The sequence below is a fragment of the Phaethon aethereus genome (genome assembly GCF_964289735.1).
Source record: "Phaethon aethereus genome assembly, chromosome: 4".
Lineage (NCBI taxonomy): Eukaryota > Metazoa > Chordata > Aves > Phaethontiformes > Phaethontidae > Phaethon > Phaethon aethereus.
The window spans coordinates 30,493,775-30,514,294 of NC_138578.1; the positions used below are offsets into that span (position 1 = coordinate 30,493,775).

General features: G+C 38.6%; 1 protein-coding gene across 1 annotated transcript in view; it reads left to right on the forward strand.

The window, feature by feature from the left end:
* TSPAN5 (tetraspanin 5) overlaps nucleotides 1-20,520 on the forward strand; it is a gene marked incomplete at its 3' end in the record, with an annotated part of 82,321 nt that overhangs the window by 42,243 nt on the left and 19,558 nt on the right. The window contains exon 2 of the mRNA XM_081998760.1: nucleotides 18,610-18,660. Within this exon, the coding sequence (XP_081854886.1) occupies nucleotides 18,610-18,660 (51 nt within the window). The remainder of the gene's footprint in view (nucleotides 1-18,609; nucleotides 18,661-20,520) is intronic.

Below are 20,520 nucleotides of genomic sequence, written 5' to 3' on the forward strand. Positions count from 1 at the left end.
CACTGTGGGCTGCCACTTCCCAGGCACTCTGGATATTCAACTAGTGATATGCATACTGAAGGTCGTGTTTCTCATCGACTTTATGGTGGGCATGCTGTCATTTCTATTCTTTCAGTTCGTCATAAAATGTGTAGCTTCAGGTCTTTTGGTCTTGTTTCTAAACTTCTTCATAAATTTGAAGACTAATTTGGAATGAGAAAAATGTTAATTTGTAGAAGTATCTTACACCAGATTATAATGAGCGGGTCATTAAGCTGTCATGCTCTATAGTGCCTGTGGGATTTGAGAGACTTTAATCAGCAGATTATTGACACAAACGGTCTAGTATGTCAATAAAAGTTCATGACCTTAGGAAACACTAATAAAAGTTCCTGATTTCAGGTTGCTACTGCTAAAAAAGAAAACAAAGCTTATATATGTTTTTGCAGTTGTGTTTAATGTAAGGTCAGTGAAAGGTGAAGAAAACAGTACCTTGTAGTTCAGGCCCAAGGCTTTTTATCAGCAACTGTAGCATTGCACTGCTGCCATAATTAAATTTTGCTAAGCATGCAACAGTTTCCATGTGTTGTAATCCTCTCTTTGCTGATTTCAACTTCTGAAGTTGTTTCAAATTCCTTTGACATAATAAGGATTAAAACAGTGTAAGTGTAGTTTTAAGTATTTATTTATTTAATGGTAGTGAACTCGTACTGCTTTTTTTTATATACAATGTAAGCACTGTACAGAAGTTACAGTTTAACTGCATGCAACTTTGCACATGTAAAACTGAGGAGCTCTCACTTTGGAACGCGTTAGATGGTCTTCGATGAAAATAGACAATCCTCATCTATACATCAAAACAAAATGAGTTTTGCTCATCAGCCATCTCCCAATTAAAGGCATGAGAGCATCTAAATTGGGGAAACTTCAGAGCCCTTTTCTAAACACAACTGTTTCCCCCCCCCCCCCACCAGCTCAATGCTTTGGGACTGAGGGAGGTCATGATACACAGCCCAGAACTGAAAGGAGCTCCTCGATTCTGTGTGAGGGGTAGTAGCTTGGGTGCAGAATGCAAGTACAGATGGGCACAGTTACTATAGCTCCCCTGCAATTTCAACAGCAGTCTTATGATGTTGCCATCTTCTGTGTCTCATGCCACAGTGAAAATTAAAACAAATGTTTGGAAACAACAGCTCTCAAACAGAAGAAGCTACAGCCCTGGTCCTGGATGTCAAAAATTGACCATGAAAAGAAAATAAACCCAACAGAACTGATTGTGCTCCTTTGTGTAAAATAAATTCTCTTCTTGGGATTTACAGAAGAAGAAATTAAGCATAGCTCAAAGTTTGTTTTTTCTCATGTTATTTAAACTTGTTGCAAGTGCTGAGTTGCCTATGCTACTCTTATTTTGAAGGGAAATATGCTTACAATGTATTGGCCTAATCGTCAGTTAGCTGAATTTGGTAGACAGATGAAATTTTAATAATGAAAAGGATTACAAATTAATACCAATAGATAATACTTTTGAATATTGTGTAAAGCATTCTAAATGTTAAGTGGAACATAGGAACACAAAATAGGCTTATTTTTAGTTCTGTTCTTCATTCAGCCAAGCATAAATCAATTAAATACTGTAATCCTTGTCTTATAGTGTTTTTGTCTTTTACATAATTTTTACCAGAACCTTAGCTGTAACTTTATAAGAGGGTTTGCCAGAGTTAGTAATTTCTGTGATAGAATAAACCAATGCTATATAATGAAGTATATATTAAATGTTAGGTGTTATGCTTTAAGTAACTTTTCAGGAGAAATAGTACACTTGTTAGGTGTTTTTTTCTACTATATTCTAAAATATAGTAAAAGATCTGATTACCATAAGCTATTTGTTTTTTTCTCTATAATGACACCAAGCTATTGCTGCTAATCCATCCTTGTGGAAAATCTATGGGATGGAAAAAACCCATACTATACAATTTCACTGAAATGCGTCCTGTTTTTTGTAATTTATTGTAAGGACGTACTCCATTCAGTAACAAGTCAGTGAAATATTCCCCTTGCTAATTCAATAAACACTTCTTGATCCTTATTAATTATCATCTAAGTTGCAGCCTTCTTCTTGTGGAATGAAATGGAGCAATGGCTAGGAAATGTCAATGGAAATGAGTTTCTGAGCTGTGTGACACACAGCTTGTTCAAAGAGTGGTCACTGAAAAATGGATCAGGGATAATTTGACTTGTGTAAAAACATTGGTGACTTTGAGCTTGTACACATGCTTCTGGCAAAACTCTTGCTCTTGTGTAAATGGAGAAGTGATGGGGACATGAGGTTGCTTCTGTATAAACATTTTCTTGGCACTTCTTTTTCAGTAGAAGAACCCAGTTGATGTTGGCTATTGGAGTGAAAAGATTTTACTTCCATAAGGAATTCATTTGCTCTGTAAAATGAATAGTTGTAGCCGTACTCAAAAGTATTAAAAATAGCTGTCTCTCTACCATTTGAATGGTAAGAATTTATATAGTTTGGTTGTAAGGTGTTCCTTAGTGCCCTTTCTTAACAGCATGGAAGGGCCAGATGAAGGACTACTGGTTAAACTGTATCAGGTTTGATAGCATAACAATGTTACTGGATTTTTATTATTTTAATGATGAATGAAGTTTCTAATGTGCAAATTCAGGGTAAAAATCTAAAAGCAAAAATTGTGGCACAAAAGGATGCATTAAAAAAAAAACCTTATTTCTAAATCATGAGATGGTCTGTACTGCATATAAAGTTAGGAGAGCATTGATTGCTTATGCAGAATACTAAAATGCACCATCTCAGAAAACAAAGGGCATCCAAGATGCTGCTTTGGGACTAGCAGATGTCGTGCTGGACTTGTGGCAGATCCTGCTGGTCTTGAGCAGCAGCACAGGTGCCTACACATTGGCAGTCTTAACATATGTGTGGAAAAATGGAAGCACATAATTTCTTGAGGAATAGGTCCAAGCTCAGGGACTTGCTCAGTGTAGAAGTCACTCATTGAACACAGCTTACCTCTTCAACTTTTAAAAACAGGTACTGTCTTTTTCAGTGGTGTTTTTAATTTCGTTTGGCAAGTTATGACAGGGTGTTAACTTTTGTTATGAAATGAGGTATCTTGCTAATGAGAACTCACCTGGATGCTTACCATGCAGCTTACCATGCCATGTGTTGTATGTGCTAAGAATAGCAGTAGTTGAGTGTAATTCCAAAGGGACTTCTTCAGATGGGCAATTTTCAAGTTCATTGAACACAAGAAGAAAAATCCCAATTTGTGAGTTTAGCTGCAGTGTAAATATTAGGAAGAACTCAGAGCTACGCACTCAAAAAAAAGGAAAAAAAAAGGGAATGTGGGGGGAGAAGTCTGAGGTACAGGAAGTATTTTTTTGTTAGTGTCTGATTATATTTTGTCTTTAGAGCCAGAGAAATATTCTAATCAATACCAAAAACCTTATTCATACAAAAATGTACCAAAGTTTTGATTTTTTGCTTTTCCTAATATCTGTCATTAACTTAGAAGACTGTGTATCAGGGAGGAGAACTTTTGTACAAAGTTCTAAACACATGCATGTGGTCACTATGTACATATATACGCATCATGATTTTATCATCTGTATTATTGCCTTTCTTTTATATATCTCGAGTAATGGGTTGGCTGTATTACTCATAAAGCCCTTTGTAGAAGGATTTGGAAGAGTGAATTAATTAAAAAGTATATGCCAGAGCTTAAGCTGAGCTTTTAATTCTATTGCTTCTGTCAGTTGAGATTGACCCACAGAGTAGCTGTCCTCTTACTTTGATGCAAACTTCCAGTGTTTTCAGCCCTGACTTATGGAAAGGCTGCATAGCAATATAGTCAAGTAGAAAAAAAAACCCCTTTCTCATTGTTTGCTCCAGTCTATAGGACAAGCTATTGAGGAGCTTAGGGTCTTTGGTTTTGCTCCCACAGCTATTGCTGATTCATACGGCAGAAATAGGAAGAGCATCACGGTCTCCGTTTAAGTATGTGTTATGTTGATCAGTGAAATTGTTGAGAAAGATATCAGTGTATTTAATAAGCATGCAAGAGTATTTTCTTAAGACTCAAACTGGATCAAATTAGTTCGTATTTTCTGGGATCCAAGAATTGAGGGAATCCTTGAACTGATGAAAGAAAGGGAATCTGTATACATGATAGATCTCTCTTTCTCCAGGAAAATTGTGGTCTGCAAGATGCCTTAATTTTGTAAGGGGGATAACCATTTAAAAAAGTAAATTGGACTGATGCACTCCATGAGAGAATACAAAAATACAGGTAGTTATTCTCAGATGGAGTGGTGAAACAATTCCAGTTGCAAAACTGGTTGCTTGCATTTTGAAGTGACAAAGCAGATCTGGTAAGGCTAGTAGGTATTCTCATAAAAACTTGGCTTTCTAAAATAAAAGTTATTTTTAAAAAGGAGGTGCAGCACGTGGCTTCAAATACAGTGGTACTATTTTTAGCCTACTGATTTTGTGGTAACAAATTGATGGGATCTGAATTAAGGAAAGCTTACTGTTTTACCATTATAGTTGGGTTTTTTCCCTCACTTCTCAGTTTAACTACATATATGTTAATAAATTGGTTCTGTTAAGTCAGGAACTATGGACCTTAGCAATAATTATGGGGAGAATTTTCTAAAAGCTTCCAGCAGTTCTGAACTACCATTAAAATCAGAAGAGATATCAGAGAATTGTGCCATGTTTCAGTATGTTTATATATCTCAATTGTTGTATATCCTCTTCCTGGAGAACTAATGATTCCTAATTTTTTCCAACATTAAAAAAAATAATAATTTTTTAAACACTTTTTTTTTCCCAGTTGTATTTTATACCTCTAGATTGATAATAAATGCAGTGTCTTATGGGGACAGACAGTTGGCTCAGCCAGCAGCCAAAACCAATCTCTCTTAGTCACTGGAAACATTGTGGAGTGTGGGCTTTCTCCTTCTGCTTCTTTCACAGCTCCAGCCTTCCCACAGCCTCATGGCTGATCAGAAGCTCTTTGTTTGTGCATTATGTGATTATGTTGGTTGAGAGTGCAGGGGCTCACTTTACAAAATGGGGCTTGTGAGTTCCTGTAGCACATCCTCGGAGATCCGCATCTTGTCAGGAGTTGTGTAGGAGAGGCAAGAGTAGGAGCACCGAACAAGTTGGTGATAGACTACACTGACAATGTAGAAAGCTATGGGATAGATTTGTTGTCCTGCATTGTTATATAAAGATCACATATATTGACTGTAATGGAAGGGCAGGGAAGCAACCCCTTTCCTTGATTTGGGGCATATCACTTCAACACGTACATAGCTTTTCCTGTTGCTCTGCCTGAGGCAAGAGCTGGTAGTGCTATTATTGATTAACTGAAGGAAAGACAAAAAGCTATTGGCGATGTCTCTTGGTCTTCACACACACTGTTCCCCTTTCTCTTTTTAATGCCCTGAGGGTGACTGCTGTAGAGTATAATTGCTTGAGTCGTGCATCGAGAGAGGATCTGATGCGCCACCCTGCACTTGCCTGTTCTCTGCCCATTTGGCAGTGACAGAAACCAAGCAGAGGTCATGTGAGCACAGCCAGAATAGCGCAGCAGTGCCAGGAACGCGGTTACATTACACTGGGCTCCTTTCATGCCTTCTGCATGAATAAGGGTCAGCGCTGTACTAAATGTCATGGAATTAATTTGTGATTTTTATGGAGACACATCTAAGTGGCACACACTGAGGAACCTTCAGTGTGAAGCTGGAAACGCAACCTGTTGTGCTTTCAGGGCAGGTGGGAAGGGCTGACCATGGATGTTTGAATGAAGATTTGAATGAAAGAGCATTGGTGAGAGTGACTTTGGGGCAAAGCAGTTATGGGCACGATCCTTGAAAACCCTGCACCTGCTGTTTGTATGACACAAGTCAGGTGATCTACCAGGAAGACCGAAGTTTAACAAGGAGCTGTTGAAGACATGTTCCGTAATAAAAAACCTGACTCCCTAAAAGGTTAGGGGTGTCATCTTGTATGCTTCTGCTTGTGTGTTTGGATTTAAGTATATACTCACTGGGATGCATCATCTCCCTAACATTGTTTAGGTTGAAGTGTAGTTAATGAACGTGTAGCTCTGTGCTAAGAGGCCCACCTGCATCCTAAGTGTCATGGGTCCATGTAAAAAATACTGAGAACCCAGCGTCATTGCTGAGTATTGATGGGCAGAGTGGGATCTCCTATAGGAGTTGTAAAGCGTGCTGTAGCTTGTATGGGTGGACACTGCCAGTGTCAGTGTTGATGTGGCATATGAAAGAAGAGCCCACAACATAACTAGTTGTGCTGGCAATTTTAGACCTTTGTAGAGATAGAGAATTGAGGGAAACTTACAAAAGCAATTACATTATTTCTGAGAATGTTTTATTAAATGTCACAAAATCTTATTTTGACTTTCTGTATATTCCATCAACTTGCTAGCTCACAGACTGATACATACTATTCCAAGGCTGTCTTCATTTGTGTTTCCAGTGAATACATTTTCAGCTCATAGCAGATATTTTCTTAGACCTTAACTTTATGATACTGTGTTTGGATTGTTAAATTTCATTCCATCTATATATCCCATATGTTCAGCCCTCCTACTGTTCCAGTTTGTTTGTGGTCACCTTTCTTCACTATGAGAAGGAAAGGACATGAGGTACTAGTGAAGAATTCTTGCTGAGAGCTCCACAGTCGTGGTGCTAATTTGTACAACTGTGTATTGCTGAAGACCTTTTCTCTCATTCTCTGGGTAGCTCAGTGCAGGATTAATTTTAGTGTTTGTACAGCAAGGGAGGACCCGATTTCAAGGTCTATTCCTGTCTCCTGATGTTGCAGCTCAAATGAAGAAATATCTAAAAATATGCAAATACAATTAAAGGAAAATAATTCATGCTCTAAAAGGTATATTATGTCCTTGTAGTGGATGAACTACAGCACAGGTTAATGGGAAGGTTTCCCAGGCTGAAGTGTTTTGAAGTGGAAGATAAGGCAAGCAGAGCATTCTGAATTTTCCTGGTCATGTTAGTTGAGATATAAATAGATTCAGTTGTTTCAAAAAGAGGTCAATAGATGAAATTATTGGGAAACAGTAAAAAGATGTTTGCTATTGCTTTTCCTTAATTATTTTTTTTTTTTTGCATTAACTTCTTGACAGTTTAGAAGTGGCTTCCAAATATACTTGCTCTTAACCAAAAGCAGGTCTGAAAGCTGGAGAAGCTATGTTAAGAGTGGTTTCCTTTCCAAATCCTTTCTGGGTAAGCATACCATTGCCTTTCAAGTTGTCTCCTCTCCTGTTGCCTGTGTGTTTGTCACAGATGGTGGCTAGAAAGTGAAACTCTGACACTATTGCCTTTGGATAAAACTTAAGCAATGTTTTTCAGATAAGTTTTTTTTTTCTATGTAGTGTTATTCTTGTGCTTTTGTGTTGCAAAATGTTTATTTTCTCTGCTAGCTTGGATTCAGTTGCAGTGCACGCAGGGAGGCGTTGAACTTAGTTTAGCAGTTTGCTGCCACTTTCTCCTTTACACTTAGGCTCAAGTTTTTACCCCTACTCTACCAAGGTACCTTCTTTACATTCGTGTTTTTAGTACAAATTAATAGTCTCTGGTTAGCAGCTGAGATGCATCTTCTTTGCTGTATAAATGCATCATTAGAATAAATTATGTGTAGTGTGGAGTTTCTCCTTTAGAAGGTGAAGCCTTTAAAGCAATGTTGAGAAAATTTCCTTTTTTGTGCTTTTTGCCTTTGTTTTCATCACTGGTTTGTTAGAGCACACATTACCTGATTGCCTTCTGTCTTTGACTTTAATATGGGTGATGAGAAGTCTGCTATCAGGAGTGGTCAGGAGGCTTTCTGAGCCCCTCAGTCTGACAGAGCTCTGCTTTATTCAGTTGGTGCCCTAACGCGTTGCTATTGTGTAACATGCCCAAAGCAGCACTGTTCCAACAAGATCTGGTGGGACTCTTAAAGGCAGAGTTCTCCATAGCCATGTTATCTTCCAGTTGATCAACCCAAATGTAGTGTGTTTTGCCTGGAAGGCTGAAGTTGAGAGTCTGTGGATTGCAGAGGTCCCTTTTGAGATTCTGTGTACAGGTGACTGTTCCATGGGAAACAGCTGAAGTTGTTTAAATCAGTTTTACTGCTAGCACCCAATGGTAAAAACTGAGTGCTTTCTTTTCTTCTTTTATAACTATGTCCAGCTGGGCATTGAAACCTACCCAGTATTTGTATTTTTATGATTAAATGGCTGCTTTGTGCTGCTCATTTACCTTGTGCCTTGAAGCCCTTCTGGGGCTGAGCAGAAAGCAAGAAAATACTTTTCCTATGTAAGGAGGAGTTGCAGTTGCTGCTGGACCAAGTTGAAATGATGGGTGAATGCAGAAAGCCAAACTGAATCCGGTTCTCTGTGCATGGTTATTGGTTTTTTTTGTGGTGTTTATTGTTGGGGTTGTTTGTCTTTGGTTTTTTGTTTGGTTGTTTTTGTTTGGTTTTTTTTTTTTTAATGTGGGACTCTTTTTGGAAACTGAGGTGTGACATGATGACTTTCTTAAGATCATTCCAGTGTTTCCCAGGTTTTCTTAAAAATGGTCTTGAGGTAGTGTCCTTTGTAATGACTACTTACAAGTAAATAAGGTGGGCTCTTAAAAGCAGCTGCTCTGCTTTTATGGATAAGGGAGAAAATGAGATTATCTGGTTGGCACGTGCACTCCCTCTTGTAAGTCATTTTCATAATACCAGAACACCTCCTTCATCCTGGAATAATGGTAGGCAAAGACTGACTGACTGCAAGAGCACAGCTATGCAGCAGAAGGATCGTAGTGAGGCAGCATCATTTGCTTTTTATAGGTTTTCTTTTAAGGAGCCCTCTGTATGTACTACAACTACATTTCCACATACTTCAAAGAAATTCTCTAGTCCTTGTTTTCCTGGTATGTGTTGACAAGGTGGGGTCAGCTATTAGTGTTTGTGCACACAAGAGAAGTATAACAGTAGGCAAAGTTAATGGACTCCTCAGGAACTATAGTTTATGGAAACAATGTAGTTCAAAGTGGCAATAAAATTCGGAATGAAAGTTTGCACTTAGCAAATGAGCATTTTCTATGATCTAGGTGATATTGCTCATACTGTTGGTCAAGCTGAAATTATATGAGAAGAGGCGCTCTAATAGTGAACTGGAAATCTTAACAGTATTGTTCTGTTTCTTGCAGAAAATAAATGCAGAAAGAATGCACTTATTCTTAAAACAAGTTTAATGCCCTCAAATTAAACTGGAGTGATAGCATTGTATATATGTCCAGTAAAGGTGTCAGCAGCAAAACCTCCCCAGACTGCCATATCACAATAAGCAACTGTGATTTGGAGGGGCACCTTTACGGAAGTGAAGAGTGTTTTGCCTACATGTTTGGTTGAGACCCCAATACCTCTTTTGAGTATGACAAATAATAGAGATGCTGTCTGTAAACTAGAAGAAGGGTCATCAGTCATTTCACTTACACAAATAGCTGCTTTATAGCTGCTTTTTTTTTCACTGCCAAACTGTGGAACTTTTGCCTAGGAATAAAACCTTCAGATAAACAGCATTGTGACCATTTGTTGCCTCTGGTTTATTCCATGTCACTTTTGTTTGAAAAGAAATTGAAATCACCGTTTTGTTTGCTTTGCCCCTTGCCAAGCAGTGTTATTGCAGAAATGACAAATTGATGTAAACTCCTGCAAATTTTACTTTTGCTGGAAATTAGAACGATAACTTGTCATATAAAATAGCTGATAAAGTATTGGTTAATTTTGACATAAGTGAAAATTTGGCTTAATTTTGTGAATAACCTTGTGCAGTCTACATCAGGGGCACATACAGCAGCTTCTAGAGTTAGTAAGAAGCAATGCACTGCAAGACCTTATTGTCTGGAACAGAATTTTTCAAAGCTCTGGTCTGCAGACCTTCTGGTGCCTCTGGAAGCTGCAGTAAAAGGTCCACAGAACCATTTTTAATACATAATCTGAATTTTTTAGATCTGGGCAGTTAGTATAGTACACAGGAAATGTTGAGGGCTGACAGTGGCTAAAACCACTTCTGTATTTAGAGACATTTTCCTCTATTGCAAGGACTACAAGGTGCAAAATGATAAAGAATTTTGTTCAGTGTTTACAGAACATATGTCTTGTAATTTGGCTTTGTACATCTGGATTGCTGGTAATAATTGTGCATGGGTATTGGAAAATAGTTTTGATACCTGTCTAACTAGTGTCTTGGCTTTGTTTTCACCACATCTCTCCAAAAAACCAAAGTATACACAGGCATGCATGCACACAGCTGGTATGACCTTTGAGGTTATGCTTTTGTTTGTGTTAACAAAGCAATACTGGTCTCTGTACACTCTTGGCTGCATCTTTGTAAAGTGAAAAGTTACTAGGTTGTCAAATAACTCTTAAACCTACCCCAGCCCCTGTTGTGTCCTCTTCTTCCATCCATCCCCCCAATGCTCAGCATAGTGACTATTAGAAGTTGATTTATTTTAATATATTAACATATGAGAGAGAGGGGGGGGGGGGGTGTGTGTGTATCTGCCATTATGGAGTTTATAGTTCTGAGTTGAATTTGATCTGGGGAGAGGTGTGATAGACTATACAGTCACATCATATTGGGGTTAGGATTTTGGATACCTGAGCTCAGCTGCTGGCATGTTATTAAATTGCACTGAATCACTTCCTAGCTTTTCAAGCTATGATTTCTTCATATATGTGGTACCAGTTTCTTTGTAAATAGCTTTGAACATCTTGCTGTGGGGGACCCCTGAAAAAGAACCAGAAATGAGCATTTGGTGAAGGTAAGAGGCAATGAAGCTACTGTAGAATTTGCTGGAAAAAGTTCTGTGTGCACTTGCAGGTTGGGGATGTGTTCACCGTTTGCTCTTTTTTCAGTGCTGGTTGGTGGGGTTTTTTTGTGGGTGGTTTTTTTTTTTTTTTAGTCAAAGATTAAACTGTTTGGCCCAAGTTTGTCTGTAAAGCTGGTGGTGGTCTCTTAGTGTGTCTCTCTGTCCAGACTGGTTCAGTCTTTTAGTGCCTCCCTCATCTTCCATGTGCGTTTGCCTCTCCGTGAAGCAAAGAGGATGGGTCTCTGAGTATAGTCCATTGAAACATCCTGGAATGTGGCAGTTTGTGTAGCTGGAAGAGGCAACTCCCTCTCCATAGCCTAGGAGCTGAGACTACTTTCCAAAAAGGAAATGCTGAGCATTCAGGGTGTCGTGCTGTGTTGACAAGCCTACCTGTTTGTGTTTCCTGGCTCTGCACTCTTCATGTTCTCAGCTACTTAAATCAATTGTGTGGGCAATGTAATTGCCCATTACTTCCTATGGAAAAAGACTATCTCAGATCCTTTTTGTTTGCTGTATCAAATGTCTGAATTGGATGTTACAACTTCACTGCTTGTAGCTGAAATAAGTGAGCATTTGTCTATCAGTTTCATAATGAGGATTTAATGTATGCTCTGTTTGGTGGGTTTGGTTTTTTCTGTGTGGTTTTGGGTTTTTTTTTAAACTTCTGCTTTTAATGGAACAGTACCTTTAGAAAAAGAATATGAAGAAGAGTCATGGTGGGGCTGCACCTAAATAGCCTGAAGCTCAGGTAGGGTGGCTTGGGACAAATGAGATCTGTGCAGCGGCAGGAAGAGGAGAGCCGGAGGAGGTCTTGCTGTCCTCTGGGTTAGGAAGCTGCCAGCCCTGGGCAGCAACTCAGACATGGAAAATAACCCATTTGCTTCTAGACACTTTGTTTCACCCCAGCTTGAAGCAGAACATGCTTTCTTTGCCTTCATACTTTTCCTTACTTGCAGGCCAGAATGAGAAGACTTCTGTCTTTGCATTGTCAAATTGGGTAAGAGAAATGATTAGCATACTGATATGGGATGTGGAATTAAGGTTTGTGGATTTTTCTTAGTTCTCTTATTTTCTTCTTGCACTTTTCTGCTGCTTGTGGTTGTGTGTTAAGCCCATACTGCTTTCATACACTGCTACAGCACCACTTACATAATTTTTGGATGGTTCTTAAAAATAGAAACTGACTTCAGGCAGAGAAGCTGCAGTTGAGAGGACTGAGCCAGAGATGGAATGGTATTGATGAAGAGAACAAGGTTGGACAGGAAAAGTAGAGGGACGTGGAGCACTTAATGTACTTCAGAAGTGATGTCAGGGAAGAGACCCCTGGAGAGGTGTGAGCAGCAGAATATCTCTTCTCTCATAGTCTTTTGGGCTCAGGGAGAGCAGGGGAAGAGAGGATGGTGAAACAAAGACCAATAGAGAGTGTAAAGAAGAGTAGAAGAGAAGGGATGGGACCTTTGTGAGCTGAGTATACCAAAGTGACAGTGGATTGAGATGTTGTCACTTCAACTCTGTAGGCTTTTAAAATGTTTCAGTGTGGTAGTAGTGGGGTATTTGCCATAAAGGTCTTTGATTTTTGTACAGGGGAAAAAGTAGTGGTTTTAGGAAATTAAAGTCTTTATTTCTATGAGATCAGGTAAACTCCCAAAAGTTTTTATTGAAGGAATTTACAGAGTGATTGCTATGTATGAGTTTTGTGTGCTTTAAAAAATATCTGCTCCAAATGAAGTATTTTCTTTAGACAGCAGGACCTGAGTTTAGAGAGTCTCATTGTGAACTTGGAAAGAGTTAAATTTATTTTATCTAGGCTTGAGGGGAGTTGTTTTTCAAAAGTTGGAGCAGGGGAAATAGGGTCTAATTCATCCTCCTTTTTCTGTTTTCCAGTATATCAATTTCAGTGGACAAGAGGAGAGGGACTTCAGTCTTTAGGGACTTTTGCTCCAAGCTAATTGGCAGTGCTTACAATTGCACCACCAGAAAGCAATAAAATAAAGACATAGAGCAACAGTAACAGAAAGCAGATGTCTTGCTTTTGCAATTAAAGAACTGGAGAAAGCAATCAGCAAAATAATGGCAACTGACTGTGCATTTGGGGGGGGGGGGTATATATATCTTGCTTGCTTGTCAGATGAAATTGAAACCCCCATACTGGTGAAAATGAAAGATACATTAGCAGCAACAATACTTTGCATTGAAAATTGGGGTCGTACGTGCTTAATTTTTCATTAGAAAGCATCATGCTAACAGTCCTGCAAGATGGAGCAGACAGCTTTTCTCATTGTGTTCTCAGGTCTGTTTTTCTAATTTGGATGATTCTACAAAAATCAGTTGTGTCTCTGATTCAGCTGAGCAAAATGTGTGGAAACTGGGATCTCATGTGTCTGCGTCTTGTATTGGGAGGGAAAAGGTATTACCGTGACAGTTATCTGTGAAATATAGTTTAAAGTTTTTTTAAAAACTGTACATAAAATGGAAATAGATTTGATGTCTTTTAGTTTACATTCAGCCTGTATCTGGATGTTGCTGTGAATCAACATGGTAATTAGTCACCTACACAGCATCTTCATTCACTGACTGTAGTACATGGAGTTTTTCTGCTGGTAATGTCTCAAGGCAAACAAGTAACGGGCTTTAGGAGAGTGCATTCTTTGTAAGCATCAGCATAAATATGTAGATGTGTATGTATGCTTTGAGCAGTTTGCTTTTTCCCTTGGTCACCACGTATGTTTAGCCACATGAAAATGAAATGCTGTAACAGTTTGTGCTGAGAATGGAAAAGTTATTGGAACTGGGGCGAAGGGAAGAAGGAACAGGGAAAAGTTCTGGTACCTTCCTTCCCTGCGATATGAGTCCAGGTGGAAAGTGGAGAGTTGAGAGGGTGTCCTATTTGTGTGTGTGTGTTGGTGTGTAGGTTTTTTTTTTCCCCCCAAAAAGAATGCTAAGTTATTCTAATTTAAAGGAGAGCTCTCATCAGTGGTGTGAAGGGTAGAAGAAAACTCTGTGAAACTTCATTTTAATTTCTGTTTTGGTGCCCTATCTCTGTCAGGGCTACTTAAAAACAAACAAGCAACAAAACCAACAATGAAATCCTTTTTGCTCTGACATAGACATTAAGCTCATTTTTGCCCTGGCTTAAAAGGCAAAAAGACTGATTTGGCCTAAAATACTTTAAAGCAAGCAGTGGGTATTCTGACTTTGAAATATCTCTAAGTGAGTCTGAGCACAGAGTGCTGCAGAGGACGTGGTTAGTGAAAAATTGTTCATCTGAGGTTTTAGAGTCAGTTAGGAACATGTGCTGCTTTATATATTTACAAAGCTCAAAAGTCCTGTGTTTTCTTGATTGTATTTCAGGATGTGAAATATTGTACCTCGTGTTGTCTTGATCACTGCTGTGTTTCAGTAAAATACTGTAACTTGCATTTCCCGTGCTGTGCTGGCTTGAATTGCGCAGAAGGAAATCGTACGCTCTGAATAACCTACAGCATATTGCCACAGAAGAAACACTGAAGTGCCCATAGGAATCCTGATAGTGTCCTTGCTAACATTGTTTGCAGAGGTCTTGTGGCAGATCAAGGCAAGGGCAGGTGCGAGATTTTCACACTGCCTATATAAAGGGCTCAAAAAAAAAAAGCGAGGAAGCTCTCCTTCTGAACTGTAATTTTGACATGCTTCTGCTAGTATGTTTGTATTGTTGTGGTGAAGGTGCAATTAGGTGTCTCCACTATACTTCCTTTGCACACAAGTCTTTAAAGTATTTACACATGGGCATACACTGGTTTATGCACGTGGCAGATTAACCAACCTTTTACTGCTTGGCCCACGGCTGTCGTACTTTTGGTTGAAAACTGGTGCCAAAGTTATTTAAGAATGTCAGCTGAGATGAAAAATTCAGTATGCAAAGTAATGTCTGATTATGTTACTGATTACTACAATTAAGCTCCCCTCTCTCTCAAACTTTTTCTAGTATTTGCATTAGTATTTACCTCAGCACCCTGCAAATGAAATGCTGTACTGTGTGATGCTGCATCACTAGCAACAAAGAATCTTTTTCCTCCATGCAGGCGAGACTGGGAATAAGATACATGCAGCTTGAAACACTTATAGATCAATCCACATCTGAAAACTGCATGTGAACTTTACAAGTAGGGCAACAGTACAAGTACTTGCTACACATTTTACTCCTAAATACATAATCTTTATAGAAGAGAAATTTGAACACGTATGTTTAGAAAACCTATGGCTGAGAAAGTACTACTATGCAAGTTTTTTTCTAAGGCTGTAATACTCCAGAGGACTGTTTTAATATGCTCCTGCAAATTATTGTTTGAAAAAGAAAAGTATCAAGATTTTACAAGCTCTGCCCCAGATCCGGTGACCATTTATAGTCAGGCTAAATGATCTTACTAGATGTCTGTGGAGAATTGAGACTGTTTTCTCTGTAGAGTGTTTTGTAGATAATAAGGCAAACTTCCACTTTTTTATTACTAATTGGAATAATTTAATGGATGTAGATGAAATTTTCCAGACTTAACTGAGATGATGTGTATGCTATCTCACCCTTTCCCCATGTGCCTTAGATATGAAGAGATTTTCTTTCAGGTTACAAGCAAGCAGAACAAGACTGTCTTGGAGACATCTGCAGAAAGATGCAACATAAGCAGGACGTGCATCCTGTTTTACTTCTGGTTCTAACAGCAAATATACAGAAGGATTTTTGCTAAGCACTTTCAACTTTTTTTAGGCTATGCAGGAATTTCTTTCATAATTTTCAAGAAAATCCAAAGTTAGTCCTGGCGAGAGGTGTTAAGTCTCCTCATGAACATCTGTTTTCTGCCAGCAGGGATTACTGAGAGCATTCTTGTGTGTTTCATCCCCATAGCAGACTGTGTTTGTGCAAGGGTGGGCTTTTCTAGGGCATGGTTGTAGGGGTTTAGGTTAGTGGTCTGCCTAGCTCAGTATTTTGTCTGAAGTAACGCAAGTAGAGTTTGTCCAAGGAATGAGGCATTTAAACAACAAAGCATGCATACAGTGATCTTTTCCTGATTATAATCTCCCAATTAACACAATGAATAACAGTGTAAAAATTTCCTGAGCCAGAAGCTGTATCAAAATGACTTTTCAATAGCTATGATCCTCCATTAATTTATTTAATCTTTTTCTCTGAATGCCATTAGGCTTTTGATTTCCACAGCATTCTGCGATAAGGAGTTCGTGCTTCCATCCTGAGCCTTGTTCTCCTAATAGATCTTGTCTACTGTTGCTGTTCCATTCACTGGACAGAGATTTCCATGTTGGGATGTGGAGAGGACAGAGCAGCATGTAATTCTTTGATTCTCTTGAAAACACTGAGAACTCTGTTTCCTGGTTGTTCTTGACAGGCTTGCTAGAAGCTTGACAACCTTGGTTTTTTAGGTGCTTCAGCTTAGTATAGTACAGTCTCATTACCCAATCTGTAAATTGAGATGAGCTCGACCTGGCTTGAGACCTGTGTAGTCTACTGTAAGTTGCCTTTTGCAACCCATTAGGTAATCTTATCCTTAAGTCTCAACTTCTGGCAAAGGATCAGGACACTTGACTGGATTGAATTTAAAGCTAGTGGATATGAGCCAGACTTGCAGCTGATGTGTATGGCTGTTAAGTTACATTCATATGCACTGATCAGATTCTTTCATTCTAGTTTTCCACGCTTATTCCGTTCAAAACCATACTAACTATTTGCAAAACATAATGTTTTGTACCTCTCTTCAAATAACAAACTGCCACTTCCAAATGCAGATTATGGATTTTTATAATACAGCTTTTTTTTCCCCCCTCACTCCTGTTCCTTCAACTTTGGTGCCTTTGGCTGTGTAAGTAAGAAGGAAAGGAGCCTGTTACTGCAAAAAAGAATGTAACTGCATTAGTCTGAAAGTGATTTGGAAACTTGTACAGCTTTATCTCAAGTTTCAAATAATCACTGCAGTCAGGAGGATTACACACACTCTTCTGTCAAATTTTATAACCATAGAGAAAGAGCAGTCTCAATACAGGTAAGATAACCTTTTTTGGCTCATATGTTCCATCACAGGAGGCTGTACTGACATTCTCAAATCCATCTCTTGTACTTTATAGACAATTAAGGCTGCTGAAATAACAGATTTTCTGGACCAGCAGTTCTGTTTTTCCATCTAGGAAAAATTTCCATTTATCTTGCATTAAAATACAGGCGAGCCTGCAACAGTTCCTGTTGAAGAATACTGGCTTGTAGTATTGTTCAAGTTTACAGTCATGACTCCAAGTAAAAAAGGAGAGTTTCATTCCCAGTTGGTATAGATGGGCTTCTGAGTGAGCTGGCTGGGTATAGTATGCATGGTCCTTTGGTCAGCTGGCAAAGCACACTTGGAGGAGAAAGTCACAGAGATGCAAGGGGTGTTAGGGGACTTCAGGGTATTGCAGTGAGCATATTCCACTTGATGTTGAGTTACGCTTTACAGATATTCTTCTAGTACAAAACTAAAAATGCCACTTAAAGTGCATATAAAGAAAAAGGAATCTTGCTTTGAAGCTGTTGAAATCGCTTCTGGGAAAGCTTTTTAAGTTGAGATTCCTGCCTCCTCCCACTTCTCAGCAGAAAAACACTTTTGTCCTGTTTTGCAAAAGAAGAATCATTAGGATACTCAACTGTTTACACAGATCTTAAAAGAAAGCATACTATGTGCCAAAATAAATCTGTATACTGCAGTGTGGAGAAACCACAAAGAAAACCAGAGTTTGATGTTTGGGCAGCATTCCATTACATGTCCCAAAACTAGAGTGAATATACTTTCCTTTTTAGCCAGCACTTAGGTTTTAAAAACCAGAGATGAAAGTTAGACAGATGGACATTTAGAGATGTGCTGTGACACCTACTATATGTTTTTTAAACATTCTACATGACTGGTACTGTATTATGCCAAATATGCGGTGGTGTGGTTGGGAGACAGAGTGCTTATTCTGCCTATTCTGCGTGTTTCATTGATTCTTAGTGCGGGTTGTGTATGGAACCCTTGTAGTATTTGGAGGGAGAAGATGCACTCCATTCAGTGGAACAGGGAATACAGAGATATAACAAAATCGTAGGTGCTTGTTCCCTTCTCCATCATGGGGGAAAGACACTCTTTTGAGTTTGGAGCTTTTGAGTCCCTTGGAGGAGAAAGGGACTTGTAACTTCCTTTAGGAAATACAGAAACATTCAGTATCAGAAAAGTTTCAGGGTTTTAAAAAATTCTTACTCTTTTAGACCAGTATTATTATTCCCACCCTCCATCCCCCCGAAATCATGGGTTATGTTATATTTAAACAGCTTTCTGTATTTCTGTGGACAACATTGCTAAACCAGATAGTACATGTGTATTTAGGGCTTTCTTTTAATCAATTTCACTGGGGGAGAGCTGCGAGGACAGTTGTTTTGTGCACCTTACTTGCTTGATGCTGAGAAAGTGACATTTATTGTACCTACTGTTCCTATGTGGAACATCCCTGAATGAGATGTGCAAGTTTTAAATTCTTCCAGTTACAATGGTTGAGTTGTAAAATAAACAACTACATATTTATTTTAAGACTCTCAGTAAGCCCCTACAGTCAATAAAATTGATTATCCAACAGAGAGGATGAGTCAATATGTGTGTTTAAAAAAATAATAAATCCATAAATTTATAATTCCTGCTCTGATACCTTTTTTTTTTTTCCCTTTAGTTCCTTGGCATAGCATTTCTTGGGATTGGATTGTGGGCATGGAATGAAAAGGTAAGTTGAATATAGAACCAAACGCCATGCTTTTCTTTCTCTCTCTTCTTCTGGTGAAATATTGGAATAGTAATATGCCGCACATTTTATGCGTCCACACACAGTTTCTACTGAAACAAAATGAAGCTTCCCTGTCAAATAAAGCCTTGGCTCAGCTCACCTAGAAGAAGATCCTTGGCAGCTTTCCCAAGAATGCCTTGGCAAGTATTCATGGCTGACACTTGCACATAACCTTTTCAATCCATGCACGCTCAAACTGCAGCTCAGATACTAGAACACTCTCCTGAAGGCAGTATTGGCAGTGTGTCTCTGCTGGATGTGTCCCAAAGAATGGAGGGGGAGCCTACATGTCTCAGAGGGCAGCTTCCTGAGAATAAGCCTCCTTGGCTTTGCCTTAGCATAGCATGCTAATTGCTGTTCCTCCTAAAGAAACAAAATCCTGAACCCAAAACAAGATGAACCCTAAAAACTAAGCCAAACCTGAGACAGACTAAGTGTTGTTTTTTCTTGTGCAAAAAAACCTGTCCACTAGAACACTCTCTGTTGCAAGACTGTAAAGTCAACTTAGAAATAGGAAGAAAGCGGGGTGGGGAAAGAGAAAAACATTTGTGAACCAGAGCCTAATTTTTAGTTTGCTTGCTGCAGAAGTTGGGAAGAAGATAAACTATCAAGACATAATATACAAAACAAGTCAATATGTGTTGGGTTACTGGATGAAGAGTTTGGCTTTCTAAAAGATAACAGCTAAAATTAAAGCCAGAGTTTCCTTTTCTTCCTTGTTTAAAAGATTGAAAATAATAAATCCAGGCTGATAACAATGGTCCTATAATACTCAGTTACATAATGTTTTTTTTTTTCTTCTTTTAATGGAGAATGCAGAGTAAGTTACAAATTGATGTTCACTTAAGGCATTATAACTGATGCTTGCAGCAGAACAAGTAACACATTGGAAGCACTGGAGTTTTGCCACTTAAGAGTTCAGGACAAATTTTGCTCGTTCAGAATTGAGTTGTTAGCTTAGATTCTAATTGCTTTGTGCATGTACCTTGGATGTAGATTACAAATAGTAATGGGATATTAACTCACACTCTATACACCTCTCTATGTATATTTACATACCATATGATACTCATGTTGGATGGCTTGAATAGGCTTGGAAAGAGGTGCTGTGATTTTTTTTTTTTTTTTTATTCAGCAGGGTGGCTTGAATAGGCTTGGAAAGAGGTGCTGAGATTTTTTTTTTTTTTCATTCAGCAGAGATGGAAAAACATGTTGTATTTAATACTCTGAGCATACTCACAGAGCTTATACCTATGTCTAAGCCCTCAGAGAAGAACTTTATTTTAGAGTGGCTTTCTAGAAGAGATTTTAACATTTCTGTATCATTTTGGTAAGTAACACAAATTATTCCTCTTCAGAATGAATGAGCAGGTAAAGGGAAAACAGCTATAGTCTAGTGTTTGAAGTCTAAAATATACCAGTCCTACAGCTAGAGGGTATTCTAGCAGCATGATGGTTTGTTAGGTTTTTACATATTTTCTCTATGGGAAAGCACCCCCTGCTTCCTAGGAAAAATGCATTCAATTCATAATTGCTAATAGCCAGAAGCCAAAGCTCATGTTTTCACTTGGGATTTGGACATCTGTTATCGAGTCATTTTTAATCAGATCCTGACAGTGGGAGAAAATGCCGTGTTGTTTTTAAGACAAGCAAGTAAAACCACCTAGAGCAGCTTAATATGCATTAGCTCAGGCTCCATATTTAATAGATTTTTCTATAGAAATTATTAAATAGAAGTGTTTATTCTTTTAAAGCACAGGTGTCTCATTGAAAATGAGCATCTCTCCCCAGCTTCTCTGT